The 15,951-nt window shown below is 40.7% G+C and overlaps 1 protein-coding gene across 1 annotated transcript in view; it reads right to left on the bottom strand.

The window, feature by feature from the left end:
* Positions 1-9,471, bottom strand: part of Hsd17b12 (hydroxysteroid 17-beta dehydrogenase 12) — a 121,561-nt gene extending 112,090 nt beyond the window's left edge. The window contains exon 1 of the mRNA XM_048360436.1: positions 9,194-9,471. Within this exon, the coding sequence (XP_048216393.1) occupies positions 9,194-9,353 (160 nt within the window). The 5' untranslated portion in view covers positions 9,354-9,471. The remainder of the gene's footprint in view (positions 1-9,193) is intronic.
* Between the last annotated feature and the right edge of the window lie 6,480 nt (positions 9,472-15,951).

Below are 15,951 nucleotides of genomic sequence, written 5' to 3'. Positions count from 1 at the left end.
GCCACTGACAGTCCTCAGTGGCTTCTTGTGGGTAATACCAGTTTCCTAGATATCTCTGAAACTATCTCCAGAGCTCTGCAACAAATGAGATTAAGCATCCAACACTCCTTTATTGGTCAAATTCCTTACTACTAGTATTTCACAGGGTCGTCTCCCAAATCAAACAGTTAACTTCTTCTGGGATAACACACACACACACACACACACGCACACGCACACACACACACACACGATCACAAAAGGGAAAAAAAAAGTTTCCACTCACACTATTATGAGCAAATGATTTTTAAAAGGAAAATATATGCCCAATCTCCAAAGAATATATTTTAAATATCTTAGAGATTTGGATGTTTACATATTGCTACACTGAAAAAAAATCAGATAGAGTATTCTCTTATTTCAAAGGTATTTATTTTACTATAGATGCCTTAATGTACTATATGCCATTAATGTTATACTTCGTAGGAGTAAATTTAATGAGAAGAACTAAATTTAATGATAAGAACAGTTTATTTTTAAAAAGAAAAGAAAGAAAGTTAAGCCAGGCACTAATGTAATCCTAGCAACTCACCACAAAAAAGCTGGAAGTAAAGCTGTGGCTCAAGTGGTAGAGTGCTAATCTTGAATGAGAAAGCTGAGGGATAGCACCCAGATCAAGCCCCAGCACTGGTATAAAAAAATATTTAAAGAGTTAACAACTCTACCTTTTAGCCTCAAGTGGGAATAGTGGGGTATTGAATGAGGAATGACAGGAACTTAAAATCACCTCTGCTGATAAAGCTTATAAAACAATGATGGGACATTTATGTCAAGCTACAAAAATCTTCTAATTGTACCAAAATTGAAATGACAGTACATTAGCAACACCACCATATTCCTTAATCCATTACCATTCTTATAAGCTCAAGCTATTAATTTACCACACTAGTTAAATCAATTTTGCTTTTAATTCAGAAAAGCAGTTTACATGGGTGCTGGTGGCTCATGCCATATCCTAGCTACTGAGATCTGAGAATCCTGGCTATCCAGGGCAGGGAAGTCTGTAGGACTCTGTTTCCCAGAAGCTGAACATAGCACATAACTATCATCTCAGCAATAATGGAAAACCTAAAACCGGCATCCCTCACTCCAGGCAGACAAACCTTAGAGATGTTTACCTCCAATCAACGAAAAAAAAAAAAAAACTGGAGGTGTGGCTCAAATGGTAGAGTACTAGCTCTGAGCAAAAAAGTTAAGCAAGAGTGAGAAGCCCTGAGTTCAAGTCCTAGTAACAGGAAGGAAAAAAGGAAAGAAGGGAGAAAGGGAAGGAGGGAGAGGAAAGGGGTCAGAGGGGAGCTCAGAGGGGGCAGGGAGACAGGGAGAGGAGGGAAATAAGGCAGAGAGGATGAGAGGAGAGAATGAGAGGGAAAGAAGAGGGAAGAAAAGGAAAGCAGCTTATTGACAAAGCTTTTTTGAGAAAGTCTGTTTTAGTCATATTCTAAAATTGACAAATATTAAATAATCAAATCCAAAAAGGAGATTCGGGTGTTGATCATGACAAAGTTGCAACATATCCCAAGATAAATCTGGAAGCAATCTGAACCTCACACAATTTGAATCTAATCATGGAGCAATTCTATTTCTAGGTTTTTAACTTAAAACAGCAGGGAAGAAAGGCCCAATGCTTTGTATGAGCATAATGCTTTCTACTTCCTACACTGCTTCCAAAGATGCCTACCATCATTAGCAAAGACAGACAAGGAAGGACTTCTACACAAATCTAATAAACAAACAAAAACCAGAGTGGCTGACAAAAGATTACACAACTAATAAGTGTGATATGAATTCTAATCTAAAGATAAATCCAGAGCACTTTCCACTAACCTCCTGTCCAAAAAGGAAATTGATTTACTAAACTCAAATGCTAAGTGATATATACACTCAAAACTGTTCAAAAATAATGTTCACCCATTCCTAAAATAGCACATGCTGAAGCTCCAAACTTTTCTATAGACTATAAAGTACTGCATGTAATTGAGAACAATTACAATTATAAAAATATAAAAGTTTTAGTTGATCCAAAGGATTTCGACACAGAATTTACAAGTTTTAGCTTTTCTTGGTGCTCTTTGATACTAAGATTTCATAACATCCACACGGAACCTACCAGAAATCAATCTTATTTTCTTTCCAATGCTGGGTCTTTCTTTCTGTGTTTGGTCACTGCCCAAAGCCCAAATACAGTTCTAGACATTGCTGACTCCCTCACCCGCATGACCACGCACTTACAGTAAGAGCCCATGGCTTCTATTTTTTTTCTCCCCTGACTCCCTCCTCTTTCGGTACCTGCCCCATTCCCACAGGTTAGGGTCACCATCATTCTGCTGGGTTTGACCCTCAGCACCACAAAAACAAAAGAAAACAACAACAAAAAAAAACCTAAAAATATAAGTCTAAATATCTCTGGCTGAATCTAAGCTCATTTTCTTTCTGCATAATTTGAATGACTTAACAAAAACAAAATTAATTAGGTTATTGGCCTATGACTCTTGGAAGAATCCTCATCAATAGCCAGGAAAACACTGTATGATCCTGAAATTCTGGAGGCAGCCTGGGCTACCTAGTTAAGACTCTGTTTCAGAAAGAAAGAAATATAGGTATTTTTTTGCACATTCTTTCAGAGATTCTGGTAGGTCTATAGTAAAGTCCCAGTATCTACTTTTTACAAGCACACCTGACTGAGTCTTGTGACTCCTGTGAGTTATCTCCACTCCTGTAGAGATAAGTGGATTTTTCACATTTAAGCACCATTTTCAGAACATTCCAACTCATGAGCTCTAGTGCACATATTCCAAATTGCCTAAAACCACCTTTATTCAGGAACTTTATATATAAATCAGACAGGACATAAAGCCTGGAGTCAGAAAACCTAGATTCAACATCTTCTGCCATTTACTAGCTGTATAAATCTTACACCCATTACTGCTTCTCTCCTAGCCCTGCATAGTATGTGGAAAGAACAAAAACAACCCTGACCTGCCTCTCAGGGTTTCTGTGGAAATCATTTGAGAATACTTGAAAAAGACTTTGCAAATTAGCATGTCATCACTACAATAACAGCGCATGAATCCAGCCTCCTCCTCTAATTCAGAATGTGTGAAGGTTGTTATCCAGCCTGGTGATGTGTTGCTGTTGTTTTCTCTTCACAATATCTACAGTCTTCATCACCTCCCTTCAAATGCTTTGCAATGACAGGCTTGCACACACATAGATGCAGTAGCCTCCATGTGCAAGACTAGGGGAGCTTGTTTACTCCATTAGCGTTGTTCGTGTGTCTGGACTGGAAGTCCAGGTATCATTAGAGCAAATCTGAGAATATTTCTTCTGGAAGCTAGAGTGGTTGTAAGTAGTTAATGCCAGTCACTAGAGAAGACCTGGTCTAGATAGTTCAATTTTTACATACAAGAAATGTTAAAGGAACTTTAAAACTAGTCATTTACATTCTGAAAGATACTATACTCTTTCCTACCCACCTTGAGAAGTACATTACATTGCTGTGGCAATTCACTGTCATCAACATAATCAGTAAATGTAGTATAGAAGCACAGCTGAGATGCAGGTAAGATCCACCAACTTCACTGGCACTGCTAAAACGAGTGAGTTCTCCCAGGCTAGTTGTATGGTATGTGTGTGCTGTTGTTGTTTTGGAGAAGCAGAGTAAGTTTTGAACTCAGACCCTTTCAATTATTAGACAGGTACTCTACCACTTCTACTACTCGAGCCACAACTGTTGCTACAGGTTTTCCCCATTTTTCAATGTCTTGATTGGGCAACCAAGCAGATGGCATAATGCTGCCCTCAATGAATACAAAAGTACTTGCCACTTCTTTACAATCTCAGGCTCTTCTACAGAAAGGGTCATGACCATTTCTTTTTCCACACAAGTTGCAGGAATATTCAATAATGTCCTGTTCTTACAGCAGTCTCAATGCATGGAAGCCTAAGTGTTTCAGATTTTGGAGTTCCTTAGATTTAGGAACATTTGCGCAGACTGCCAGCTGAGCACCCCTAAACCACAAATCTGAACTCTGAAATGCTAACTCCATAGATATCACAAGTCAATGTTTTTCTTCATTCCTGAGAACTCTCTACTGTGTCATCAGAGCCTGCTGCTTATCCTTCTCCACAGATAACTTAGATATAGCCATCATCTTATGCCCTCTGCTAGCAACCCAACTTACCTGACTATTCTCTAAATGTATAATTATGTACAAACTATTATTTGGCAATTTTATGTCCAGATGTGGAAAACATGATTTCTAGGAATTAAAGCTAAGCAAATAAATGGGCCAAGTGTTGAAACTGGGCCATGGGGCTGGGAATATGGCCTAGTGGCAAAAGCGCTTGCCTCCTAAACATGAAGCTCTAGGTTTGATTCCCCAGCACCACATATATGGAAAACGGCCAGAAGGGGCGCTGTGGCTCAGGTGGCAGAGTGCTAGCCTTGAGCAGGAAGAAGCCAGGGATGGTGCTCAGGCCCTGAGTCCAAGCCCAAGACTGGCCAAAAAAAAAGAAATTGGCCCATGGACACCACTTTTTGTCCTGAGGTGGGGGGAGCCTTAAACTGTAATAATCTCTGAAAATAAATTTAAGAAACTTTCCATATGGGAATCTAGAGTGCCAGCATTGAAGAGTGACGTATGCCCAATGATAGGGGGCCAAAACAAGTAGAGTACATCCAATCAGCAAAACATGGTACCCATGTGCAGAGGCCTGTCTTATCCTTTCATTTTGTGTATCTTCCTAAGTTGCCTGTATCTGCCATCCCTGATGGAAACCTGGGTGAGTAGCAAGGGGATAAAAGAATTACCAAGAATAAGAAAGTCCAAAACAGAATATAAGGGGTAGCAAAACGTAAATTTAACATACTTCCTTTCCATGGCAGTAAGTTATCAAATATTCAAGAAAACCCTGGAAAAGTTGGATATACTAGAGGTATTAAGAGTCATCCACTTCAATAAAAGTGGTAGTAGGCCTAACAATGTGAGCTATCATATACAGTATTCAGGTATTGTTCTAAGTATCCCATGCTCATTAAATCACTTAATTTCATTTAACCAGCATTTCAAGTCTATCATTATCCTGATTTTGCAAGTGAAAACACTGATGCACACAGAAGTTAAGGTGACATAACTATAACTGTCAGAGCTGAGATTTAAAAGAAGATCATCTAGTTCCAGGGTCTATACAAATACAACCTCTTCTGCGGTTATAGTCTATATTTTGCTTTCGACTATAAACGATTACACTTTTAGATGTCAGGAGACCACTATGTCCTAAGTATATACTTATTTAAACTTAAGAGAAAGCCAAAAGAAAATATAACCACAAAAACATATGACCCTTTAGTCTCAAAAATACTGATAATAGATATTCTCAAACAACTCTCGCCTTCACAGTGCTTATATTCTAGCAGATACAAACAAGAAACATGCTATGTGAACAAAGTAATGGGACAGGAAATTTCCCAGATGCAGACAACAAGAAAAAGCAGGGGAGGAGAGAGGGAGAGGTTTCATTTTGATCACTTCTGTTTAAGCACTTAAAATTTTAAGGACAATTTTTCAGGCAGGGTATGATGGCTCACACATGTAATCCCAGCTTCTAGGGAGGTAGAGATAGAAGGATGTAGGCCTGAGATCAGGCAGGGCAAAAACTTAACACCTTACTTATCTCCAGGGTAAAATGGACCAGGCACTATTTCACTTCAATAAAAATATCATGATCTTGGCCAGGCGCCAGTGGCATCCTAGCTACTCAGGAAGCTGAGATCTGATGACTGCAGTTCAAAGGCAGCCCAGGCAGGAAAGTCCGTAAGACTCTCATCTCCAATTGACCACCAGAAAACTGGAAGTGGTGCTGTGGCTCACTGGTAGAGTGCTAGCCTTGAGTTGAAGAGCTCAGGGACAGCGCCCAGGCCCAGAGATCAAGCCCCTTGATGGACAAAAAAAAAAAAAAAAAAAAAGATTAGCATCATCCTCTCTTTGGTTCTAGTGTTCTATTCATTTCACTTCTACATCTTACATAAATCCTTCCTCAATTTTGTCACTTTTCCTTTGTGTGCGTGTGTGTGGGGGGGTGAAATCTTTTCAATATAAGTGTTAATTATGAAATGATAATGTCACTTTTACATGGGGCTCTTTATATAGGTGACTTGGACTTATCACCTGAGTTATTAACTTGTATGAGCAATTTTATTTTATTTTTAATGAAGAGGTTTAATATTTTCTTCATTTTCTTACTTTGCTGCGAACTTGTTGCTTCACTGTATGAAAACAGCACTAGCAAATGCCCACCATCCAACAAGCACTTTCCTCCACTCAGTTATTTCAAATGGCAGTCATTAGGTCACCCAAATCCAAACAAGTTACAAGATGACTTATTTATGATAACAGTATTGTCCTGCAGATATCTTCCACAGTTTTTACCCTGGGTAACAAATTATGAATACCAGATCCTAGAGTTTAGTCTAAAATTTATTAATAGATTACAAAAACTTAGCTGTGAAGGGTATTTTCTCTCATACCAATGTTAAGTAGCTGCAAAATGTTATTTTGTTTTTCATCTACCACTAATTTAGACAACTATGCTGCAGTAAGTTACTTCACTCTTACTTTATTCAGGGTGCTATTTTTACTCCTCAATCAATTTGACATATTTCTTATATGCTTCTTCACTCATTAGTTCATCTAGTTCTGAGGGGTTACTCAGTGTCACCTTTACTCATCATCTTCAAGATTTGTTGAGAAGGGGCTGGGGATATAGCCTAGTGGCAAGAGTGCCTGCCTCGGATACACGAGGCCCTAGGTTCGATTCCCCAGCACCACATATACAGAAAACTGCCAGAAGCGGCGCTGTGGCTCAAGAGGCAGAGTGCTAGCTTTGAGCGGGAAGAAGCCAGGGACAGTGCTCAGGCCCTGAGTCCAAGGCCCAGGACTGGCCAAAAAAAAAAAAAAGATTTGTTGAGAAGCCCTGGATTCTGCATGTGCTTCACTAACTGCAGTTACTTATGACAGAGGAGAGGAAAGAGTTCACTGACAGCCTCCACTCTTTGCAAAGCACCAAACTCATCTTGCCTTTTCAATTTTGTCCCAACTTTGGGCAGATTACAGTAAATAACACCTCCTGTGCAAAATTGCGGATTTCAACAGATCCAATCCCATTTTCTGTCATTACCCATTCCTGTTTCTCTGTGAACAGACCAGAGAGGATCCTCCAGTGGGCACCAGGGCTGTAACCAGACATAGGCCTGGGACCTCACGTTCCTGGCCACTAGCAGCACCAATGATCCACCACAGGGCAAAACAATACAAAGTTAATAATAACATTGGACTTACAGTTGGCCTTGCCTTTCTAGCTTGGTTGTATCTTTCAAGAAATAAAAATTTTGTGATGGACATTGTTTAGTAAATTTCTCCAGCATTTATCCTTCCTCTTTCCTCCTTGCCACTTTTTTTTTTCCTTTCTACTAGAAAGGAGAATGTCATAAATAGCATTTTATTAGCTACATTAAATCTTTAGCTAGTTCCCATTTTCCTCATGCACTTAAGTTCCCTACATAGTCTTTGTGCACCCAGACACTTCTTGAAATCTAAGAAGAAATCATTTGTTTCTTTTTCCAAATGCACCACACTTTTCATTAATTTGTTCTAAAGCCATTGTTCTTAAATTTTGTTGCTCATAATAAATTTCTCTAAGCTCTAACTGAAAGAAAACACTGGACTTGGCTTACAGATCACAAATTTTCATTGTGCTAAATGACTCATGATGGCATTTATGCCTTGCGTAACTTGTAAAATTCTACAAGCAAATTTTTCCAATTGGGCAAGTCAACTGTGAAATTCTAATCTTCATTACAATCGGATTGAGAACTTGGTGTTTTGTTTTCTCCCCAGAGATTCTCCCCAAAGATAACAAGGATAACAAGATAACCAATCAGGCAAAGTTTTCTAAGGTCAAGTTGCTCCACATTGAAAATTCTTGAACATTCAGTTCTACACAAGATGTTTGTGTTGCAGTCCCAAAAGGTTAAGTTGCGTATCTTTCCTATTAACTGTTTAAATATTTCTGAATGAACAAAGTACACACAGTAACATTGTTAGTGTACCTTTCTTGAGCTTAAACTGTAACCACCTCAAAATTCATTAGAATACATGAGAAGTGAACATTTAATTACTAAACATTAGAGAACCACAAGTCTATCGATCTATCATAAGCAACCAATTGCTTATTTAAAAAAATTCAAAGGGAGGAAAAAAAGAAAAATAAAAAAGTGAGAGCAAAATAGCGATTAATTCTCCCGACTTCTCCAGTCTGATCTTTGCCCTCCATTTTTAAACTCCTCCAGCTGGATAGAACAAAATCCATGCATGTGTTTAGCTCACTTTCTGTGGGAACACATGGTCCTGCCATCTATTGGGGGGAAAATTTTTTAAGAAAAAGTATTCCCGAGTGCAGCTTTGAGTTATCATACCACACTCATCAGAACTCCAGGGGGTGGCTGTTTTTTGTTTGTTTTGCAAATTACACGAGAAATCCAAGTGACCGGCAGAGCAAGGCTCCACGCACCATGACTGCAGGAATCCGGTGTCCGCACACTTCCTCCCACCCTCACCCCCGACTTGCACATCCACAGAGGGCTTTTAATCGCTACTTAGCGGAGGGGCCGGGTTGTTTCCGGCGAAACCACGGTCTCATGTGTTAAAATCACACTCACACACACACACACAGATGCGGGCCTCGGTGGCTGGGGGTCGGGGGGAGGCACCAGACTCCGGCCACAAACCCAACATGGCTTACAGGACACGCACGCCGCGGAGCTGGGACCGACCTCCCCGCACCCACCAGATTGCGTGTCGGATTCCCGGAGTTGCTCCCACCCGGAGAGGCACTCTAGTAAAACTCCATCACAAGTCAAAGGATGTCCGGACGCCTCGTAAAATTCTACCTCAGGTCTCTAAAGAAGCTCTGAGGAGGGCTGAGGTAGGCGGGGAGGCCGCGGCACCGCATCTGGGGGAGAAGGCGGCGGCCGGTCCAGGACTGGAGACAGGCGGCGGCAGGCCTTGAACCAGGCAGGGCCTGCGAGCCAGGCCGAGCCGAACCGCGAGCCCCTACTGAGGGTGGGAAGGGAGCGAGGGCGCCGCAGCCGACTCACCTGCCCAGGCACCGAGCCACGGGCCGACTCTGGCCTCGTTACCCACACTCCACATCCGGAAGGCCGTGAGGAGGGAGTACGAGACGCGCAGGACCACGAAGGCCACCGTGCTCGCGCCCACCCAGTACAGGAAGCCGGCGGCGGGGACAGCGCTCTCCATAGCTTCTAACTAGGCCTCGCAACCTTCGTGAATGAAAGGAGGGGGGGGAGAGGGAGGGAATGAGTGAATGAATGAATGAATGAAGCGTAGAGGAGGAACCTGCGGTGAGGAGAAGCACACTATCAGATGCCGCTTGTGGAGAACTATGGACCTAAACCCCGCCCCTGAGGCGATACCTGCGCCCCATTGGTCACTTAGCTTTCCTCTGAGCGTAGCGAGCGATCCATTGGATAACAACGCTCCCGCCCAAACGCGTTTGTGTCCAAAAGTGGATCGTTCGCCTGCCAGTCAATCTTCAGTCCTGCCCAATCGCGTCATCACAGCCCCGAGGATTCCACTAGCTGGCTGCAAGTCTCGCCCCACCGAAGCGCCCGGGTCTCTCATTGGCTGCGGCCGATCTGGCAACTGTGGACGACCTCTCTCTAATTGGCTAGTCAGACCCAGAGGGGTTTTGGTGAGACTGGAGAAAGGTGAGGGATCCCGGAAGCTACTAGCGAATGGGAAGTTCGTAGTTAAGAGTCATTGTGGAGCCGGAGTTTAATTTTCACATCTGCACCGAACACTCCACACTCGAGTGTATCATGTGCTGCCATCGTCCCCTAAAACCTACGGGTAAAGACTCAGGGCTCCCTGTTTCCATGCCATTCATTACGCTCAATGATTAGAAATTTAAGACAAATAGCTTAATACAGTCAATAATACTCTACGACAAAAAAAACAACAACATTAAGATGCATGACAAAATATAGCACAGAAAAACAGCTTGTGGAAAGATAAGCTTAAACGACCAGAGCGAATTTTACTTTTTCTTCTTTCCTTTCCTCCCCTCCCCCATTTCTGAGAGAGATTGAAGTGAGGTTTCCAGGGAGCCTGCATGAAACCTCTGTAAAAGCTTGGAAGTTTCCCAAAAAACTCAGTACAATTCCAGAGGAGAAACCACTAAGTGTAAGACGCTGCATAAGCAGGGATGGGGGAGGGGTAGAGGTGCAAGGTTGAAGGAGAGATGTAGAGGATGTGTTGATCAGGAGTACATTATATGTGTGGATGGAAATTATACTGCAACCCCTTTACAGCCAATATATGCTAATCTTTTAAAAGAAGTTGTGTGAGCAGGCACATTACAGGAATATAGGTAAATATCACAATGAAACCTCTTTGTACAATTAATTTTTGCTAGTAAATGAGAAGTGCTTCAGTCTCTTATCTTCCTTTCAAAAGTTTCTATACTCTTTTTATTTTTTTACATGGATTTGGACGCACATCAGGTATCTAAAGTTTATTCTTAGCTAGCAGGAACTGTTGAGTCAGTAAATTAGTTATGTAGCTCAGGGAGGTGCTGGCTTGTGATCCCAGCTTTCTGAGAGGCACAAGAGGGATTGTGAGTTTAAAGCCAGCCAGAACGGTGTTAGTCAAGAACCTATCACAAAACCAAAACCAATAAAAATATTTAGAACAATAAAATAACAGAATACTTGCCTGGCAAGCTTTGGGTTCAATCCCCAGTACTATATGGAAATAATGTTGGACAGTTTGTTTTCATTTTAGTTGAGTTTTGTGGTTGCTTGCCAAGCAAGAATTACTGAAGGGTAATATTCTAAGAGTTCCCTCTCAGCATACCTTGAATCTCACTTCATATTTTTATAATATTTACTTTGAGCTTCTCCCTCACTTCCCAATTCCTTCTCCACTTTCTTAAGATTAGCTTGATATAACCATAAGCATGGGAATGTTCTTTGGATACTGTCAATTGTCCAGCAGAATTCAACCATGTGCATAGATCTGGCAACATATTTTTATTTTATTTTACAATGCTTGGGGTGGAACCCAGGACCTCATACTTCTGGGCAAGAGCTCCACCACTAAACTGCACCCTCGGTCTTAATGGTTTTGATTGTGGTAATGGTGCTTTGAGATAGGGTTTTGTTATGTAACCCAGGTTAACCTGGAAATTGTAATTCTTCTGTCTCAGCTTCCTGAGTGTTCATATTTTGTTTTAATTAGATTTGATACCTTTGACCAGAGCTGCCTCTCCAATTTAGCCAAAGTCCCACTACTCTTCTCCCTTAGCTTTTCCCTTTTTCTAATATCTTTGCCTATAACTGAGCCCCAGATTTATGTAATACATCGTACCAAGGCTCACAAAGTGACATTTGCTTAGACCTTTTTATAATTGGGCAGACAGAAAAGAGCTAGCAATACATATTTTTGTTACACACACACACACACACACACACACACACACAATCTATATAGGCCCCACCCTAATCTATGATTACTAGGGACCTTGTGCAATGAGTCTACTGAGCCAAGTGGCTGGCATACAACAGTGAACAAATGGTCAATTCTCAGTCTTACTCTACCACTCAGCAGTGGGCAGTTGATTTCCTAACAGCTGTTGCTCACTGAACTCCTTGGCTGGCTCTTCTTCCTGGCCTGTAAATGATGCAATGCTCTCCACCTCAGACTTCTCCTCTTTATTTCTACATACAGTTCTCTGGCATGACTATCCATCACCTTGGGTTTAAGTATCAGCTATAAACTGATGGCTAATAATTTCCAATTGTGTCTACTCAGTCTCATCTTTTGCTTTAGAAGTCCACATGCTTACTCAACATCTCCACTCAGATGTATAATAATCATCTCTCAAACTTAATATAGAACTGTAGTGCTACATACCTTTCCCCCTCTTCTTTCCTGTCTCTGTTTAATGGTACCAACGTAAGATCCAAAACCTACTACATTCCCATTTCCAGTCTTGTCCCCTCTACCTTCAAAATACAACTTCACTGTCTACTTCTCATCTCTACTATTGTCAACTAATCCAAATCACAAGTATTTTTTCTGACCTGGAATATAGAAGTGATAACCTCTACTAGCCTCTCTAAAGTTATCTTTTTTTTTTTTTTTTTTTGCCAGTCCAGGGGCTTGGACTCAAGGCCTGAGCACTGTCCCTGGCTTCTTTTTGCTCAAGGCTAGCACTCTGCCACTTGAGCCATAGCGCCACCTGTGGCCATTTTCTGTATATGTGGTGCTGGGGAATTGAACCCAGGGCTTCATGTATATGAGGCAAGCACTCTTGCCACTAGGCCATATTCCCAGCCCTCTAAAGCTATCTTGACAGACAGACATTAGTGGTGTTGGGCATTTCATTCTTAATGAAATAATTATAGAAATCAGTAGTCCATTGAACATTAGTTAATGCCATTAACTACTAAACATTCAAATTCTACATTGGAGAAATAGGGAAAATGGTATTTAAGAACATGCTAATGTCTTAGATATTGCATTCAATGAGATAAAGTCTAGCATCTCCATATTTTGGAGTAAACTGTGACTTAAACATCTGAGTTACTTTCATGTGGACAAACAAGAGATTAAGTGGCAGAATTTGAATTTGAACTGAAAAGGTGTGATTTCACAAAGACATGATTAGCTCCATAACTAGCTCAGAGAAGCCAGCATGAAAAGTGGCTAACAGGAGAGTAGAAGTGTTTTGAGAACACTTAGTTGTTATACAAATCACATACCCAGACACAATCTAATTGTATTTAAGTATAGTTTATTTACATACTTGGAGTTCAGAATAAATCTTCAATACAGAAAAATGTGAAACAACACTGCATCACATTAATATAGAAATATTCCCATTTGATGTGCAATCATTGTCAGTATTTTTGTAAGTTGAGTTTCTGATCATGTTTGATGATGAAATCCAGAGTAAGGCAATATAATAAAAGAAAATTACATAATTAGGGAGTATCATAGAAGCCAGAAAATTTTAAGAGTACGATCTTCATTGATTCCTCAGAACAAGATCTGGATATTTTACTTGGCTGTATTAAAAACTTACATAATGTTAACAGTTCTTTCTTCTTTCATTTCATCTTCAATTAAACAAAGTTCACTGGTTGCGATCCCCAGTGCCAAAAAAGAAAAGACAAAAAAAAAATAAACAAAGTTCAAACTATTGAGCTTCAGTTGGCCTTTAAATTCAGTTGTCCAATCCTGGGTTTAAAAACAAAACAAAATGTTACTGTGTAAACAATTAAAAGAAACAGAATCTTCCTAACCTCTTTGGAATTAAGAAGTTCCCAAAAAATTAGTAATTGACTTCTTCAATAAATATTACCACAATAAAGGTATCTTCCTTTAGTTTGTTAGTGCCCACACACATTTTTAATGTAAAAACTGTGAACATACAAATATTATTCACAACTTTTTTTTTGGCCTTTCATGGGCCTTGAACTCAGGGCCTAGATCCTGTTGCTGAGCTTTTCTGCTTAAGGCTAGACCTCCACCATATTGAGCCACAGCTCTACTTCTGGTTTTCTTGGTGGTTAACTGGAGATAAGTCTCACAGACTTTCCTGTCTGGGCTGGCTTTGAACTGGAATCCTCACATTTTAGCCTCCTGAGTAGCTAGGATTACAGGTGTGAGCCACCAGCACCAGTCTCTCAACTTTTTTCTATGTAATAATAATATACTATCAGAAATATAATAGTGGATTTAAATTGTTTTCCTTTATTGTCAAAGTGAAGAGCAGAGGGGTTACAGTCTCATATGGTAAGGCAGTGAGTACATTTCTTTCTTGTTCAACTCGTTTAATGCCTGTCCTGTGGCTTGAACTCAAGGACTTTGTGCTTGTTCAGCTTGCTTGCTTACTGCTGGCATTGTGCCTAACACTGGAGCCAAACCTTCAGCCTGACTGGCTAAGTAGAGATGAAGTCTCTTAGCACAAGCTGTCTTTGGACTATGATCCTCCAGAACTTGGCCTCCTGAGTTGTTAGGATTACAGGTGTGTGCCACGGGTGTCCAGCCCATGGTGGAATTTTTTAAATCAAATGATAACATATAAATATTGACACATTAAACTTGTTAACTTTATTGTATAAGCAGATCTAATAATCATCACAGCAAAACAGAATACTTTCAGTTAAAAACAAAACAAATTCTTAGCCACAGTAAACAATTCAGTTTAAAACTAGGTGAAAGGGGAAATAACTTATGATGTAACAATGCACTATTGCCAATTTCTCTTTTTTTTTGGCTAGTCCTGGGCCTTGGACTCAGGGCCTGAGCACTGTCCCTGGCTTCCTCTTGCTCAAGGCTAGCACTCTGCCACTTGAGCCACAGCGCCACTCCTGGCCGTTTTCTGTATATGTGGTGCTGGGGAATCGAACCCAGGGCCTCATGTATAAAAGGCAAGCACTCTTGCCACTAGGCCATATCCCCAGCCCCTCTCTTTAAATCTATATGGTACTTATGTACATACTTGAACAAAAAAATGCAAAGGAATTTCAGAAGTTGTTCTTTATCTGAATACTCACTGAGTTTAGCAATAGATTCAGTATTTTCTTTCTTTGCCCATATTTATTTTCCTTAAAAATCTAGATTTTCTGACTTTTTCTAGTTCTTTCTTTTCTCTATTTTCTGAACATATTTGATGCATACAAAGATGATGTGAAAACATATTAATTATACAACCTAAAACTGGGAACTCACCACCCAGCTGTAGAACTTGCCCTGTATTACTTTTATCATAAGTATATGTGAATACATATACATATGTATATATAATAGAATTTTTTGTTTTGAGCTCTACTTAAAAGCCATAATAGGGCTGGGAATATGGCCTAGTGACAAGAGTGCTCACCTCATATACATGAAGCCCTGGGTTTGATTCCTTGGCACCATATATATAGAAAAAGCCAGAAGTAGCGCTGTGGCTCAAGTGGCAGAGTGCTAGCCTTGAGCAAAAAGAAGCCAGGGACAGTGCTCAGGCCCTGAGTCCAAGCCCCAGGACTGGCAAAAAAAAAAAAAAGGCATAATATAGCATATATTGAGGAACGCATACCAGACCTCCTTTCCAGGACGACAACATTTGTTCCCCCATTTGTCATGGATGCTAGTTGCTGAGGGCTCACAGATGTGCAACTCTATAGACATTGTTTAGACCAAGAGATGCTGCTTTGCCTTTTCCTCAAAGATTGCCTGCATCTAGTAACTAGTGGATGAAGAAGTACAAGTGACTGGACTTCAATCACAGACATCTCTGTAGGACTTTCCCAGCTTCAGATTGCCTGAGACCTTGTAAGTGCACCTCAGTTCAACCTCTGCTTCAGCTAATTCTTTTTTTTTTTTTTTTTTTGGCCAGTCCTGGGCCTTGGACTCAGGGCCTGAGCACTGTCCCTGGCTTCTTCCCGCTCAAGGCTAGCACTCTGCCACTTGAGCCACAGCGCCGCTTCTAGCCGTTTTCTGTATATGTGGTGCTGGGGAATCGAACCTAGGGCCTCGTGTATCCGAGGCAGGCACTCTTGCCACTAGGCTATATCCCCAGCCCATGCTTCAGCTAATTCTGACTGGTCTGGGTTGCAATGAATCCTTTCAAAAGACAAAGTGAAGTTCTAACTACCTGTGAAAAAGTTTTATTTGAAAATAGTGTCTTTGTAGATGTATTCAGGTTATGATGAGGTTATACTGGATTGAAGGACCTTAAAACAAATAAATTTGCTCACAAGGAGCGAGAAACTTGGCCATGAGACAATGGATGCTGAGACTGAATGATGAGGCTACAAGCCAAGGAATGCTAAGGATTAGT

This window comes from Perognathus longimembris, chromosome 13 (assembly GCF_023159225.1).
Source record: "Perognathus longimembris pacificus isolate PPM17 chromosome 13, ASM2315922v1, whole genome shotgun sequence".
NCBI lineage: Eukaryota > Metazoa > Chordata > Mammalia > Rodentia > Heteromyidae > Perognathus > Perognathus longimembris.
The sequence above is the reverse complement of the archived record's forward strand: the minus strand, read 5'-3'. Positions and strand labels throughout refer to the sequence as shown.